The sequence below is a fragment of the Dichomitus squalens genome (genome assembly GCF_000275845.1).
Source record: "Dichomitus squalens LYAD-421 SS1 unplaced genomic scaffold DICSQscaffold_324, whole genome shotgun sequence".
Lineage (NCBI taxonomy): Eukaryota > Fungi > Basidiomycota > Agaricomycetes > Polyporales > Polyporaceae > Dichomitus > Dichomitus squalens.
Window position 1 is genome coordinate 1 of NW_006767206.1, and position 2,551 is coordinate 2,551.

At 52.3% G+C, this 2,551-nt stretch overlaps 1 protein-coding gene across 1 annotated transcript; it reads right to left on the reverse strand.

Annotated features, from left to right (window-relative positions):
• Positions 1 to 1,202: 1,202 nt before the first annotated feature.
• Positions 1,203 to 1,484, reverse strand: DICSQDRAFT_13941 (uncharacterized protein; the record flags this gene model as incomplete). The annotated part of the gene is made up of 2 exons (XM_007371817.1): positions 1,203 to 1,253; positions 1,308 to 1,484. Coding segments are annotated over 2 exons (228 nt in total), but the record flags the coding sequence as incomplete, so codon positions are not given.
• Positions 1,485 to 2,551: the final 1,067 nt, after the last annotated feature.

The window sequence follows — 2,551 nt, forward strand, 5'->3', positions numbered from 1 at the left end:
CACCTAGTCCCAATGACCAAGAGGTCGAGGATGGGGACTAGGGAGTGCCTAAGGGGTCCTTATATACTAGAAGGGCTGCTTAGCAACCAAAGACAAGGCGCGAGAGCGAGGCAGTGAAGATGACAAAGGGAGAACAAAGGGCGGGAAGGAAAAGGCAAAGGCATGGTGATCACGGGAACGTAGCATGCGGGTGTGGGAACGTATCTGCAGTGTCCAAACTGGGATGGGCTAAGAAAGGAAATGGTCCGAAAATGGAAGGTGGGCGTCAAGGGGAGGGGAATGGGCGGCAAAAAGGGGCGTCTGTCCAACGTCCGTGACAGTCCAGATCTGGGGGCTATACCAAACCTTCTGCGTCAATCGTGCAACCTGTAGATAGAATAGTACAAGTACTTAGTTAACAATACATATAAGCATCATTCGAAAATGATTTACCTTCTCCAAGGCGATTTGAACGAGCTTAAGATCGTCATTCACGACGACAAGCTCGGGGTGATCTTCCTCCATGGCCAGGATGTCGGCGTCGTCGGCAGCCTCGCGAGAGGCATCCAGATCTCCTGGGCGCAAGTCTTTCCCATCATCCTGGTCATGGGCGTCGCGCAGAGCTGCTATTTTGATGGGGGTGGGCTTGCCCTTGGCACAGGCAAACTGAGACATGATAGCCTGTATGGCGCGTGAGTTGCAAGTCGAAAATCAGTACAAATACTGCGTACCTTTACAACAAGACTCAGGACGTGTGCAAAGCATCGCACACGTCCTTCCGAGCCACGTGACTGAGGGAGCGGCTTCTTGATCTCCCTCATCATCACGTTGTTCGTGGTTGCATTGTCCGAAGTGGTCGCAATGATCTATCACAAGATTTTACTGAGTCAGTATAGCGTGCGGATGCCAATATGTCCATGATGAAGTGACACTCATCGGGCGCACACTTCACACCACAGCCAGTCCTCTTTCCATCTGGCTCGAAATTCCAACAATAGACATGTCTGGCTTACCTTGTCCTTGATTCCATAGTCTCGGAAGCACTCAATGAGCCGTTCGGCCAGGTATTTGGCCGTATGAGCCGATGTGAGTCTGAAAAAACTAACATGAACGTTGTACGTCGTAGAAAGTGCAAAAGTTCCTTACTTCACAAAATCAAGAATAATATGGCGTATCTCCCCCTCCTCGTGCCAGTGCGCCATGAGCCCGAGGAAGGAGATGACATTAGGTGAGGTCCACCCGTCTACGCCAATATGTATCTTGCCAGGAAGGTTCTGCATTCAATCGAGTGAGATTTCTGTGTACAACTGAGCAAAAGAGTGAATTACCTTGAAAAGTTTGAGGACATTGTCCTTTGACATCTCATGGATGTCATGGACGTCGTGCGAGACAGTGACCCGAGAAGGCAACTGAGCCTTCTGGTAGAGCATACGCACGATCTCAGGAAACTCCGGGTCCTCAACAATCTGGAAGGCCCGGTGACGACGTGCGACCCACATGGCGATGAGGAAGTGCATGCGAGCAGGGGAATACTGCCCCCCACTGGCGTAGGCGGTGATCAGCTCCGTTTCAGGAGAGTCGTCGGAGTCGCAGGCTTTCGCATGACATGATAAGTTCCCCGTCGACTCCTGATATTCCATCCAATTGACGTGCTTCGAGGGATGCCTGCTAGATGAGTGAGTAACTGAGGAATTGAGCAGTAGCCATATTGAGGGGGCTTACTTCTTACAGACGAACCAGTGGATATGACCACCATTGGGCCCTTTGATAATCTTGGGCTCGAGAAAATGACGGTATACGTTGGACCTCCAGCCCTTGGAGAGCTGGGCTACATGAGTAAAATCAGAGATAGAATGGAACGCGAAACAATTGATACGGAACGTACCTAGAGTCTGCTGGGGGGTAAGCCCCGCAAAGCGCTGGGCAAACCGAGCATGGCGCGTGTTCTCCGCCTGCACTCCAGCGAGCTGTGCAGCCGTGCGGGCAGAAGCCTTGACAGCAGATACACCCTCATGGCCATCGCTGTCGATGGCAGAGGTCTCACCATCAGAGAGGGTGATAGGCTCGTCTGAAGCTCCAGCCTTGTTGCCCTTCTCGCCAGTAGGGGCCCCTTTCTTGACAGGCTTGGCAGTGGCCGGATCGTTGGAGTCATCCTTGCGCTTCTTGGTGTCACGAACCGCCCTCACGGCGCTACATTTCCTTTTCGATTCGGACCACTGCCTCGTACATTTCCTTATTGTTCACTACTCACTACGGTTTCCCTTTGTCCACACACGGACAATAGCTCCCTTTGTCCCCATGTCCGCTATTGTCCTACACCCCTTGTACTCCGTACCCATGGCGACGCTATTGTTCTCTAGCGCCCATTGTTCGTTCCCTGTATATAGCTGGATCTCTTGCTACCTGGAGACTCTAGTTTCGACCTCTTGTCTCCAGGTAAGCCATCGTGTATTTCGCTCTGTAGATACCTCGCTCAATACACAACTTGTCTCCAGTCCTGCCTGTTGAGCTCCGCTCCAGTCTCACTGCGATCAGAGCTCGTCGGCGCTCCTGCCTGCCTCGCTCGTCTCCA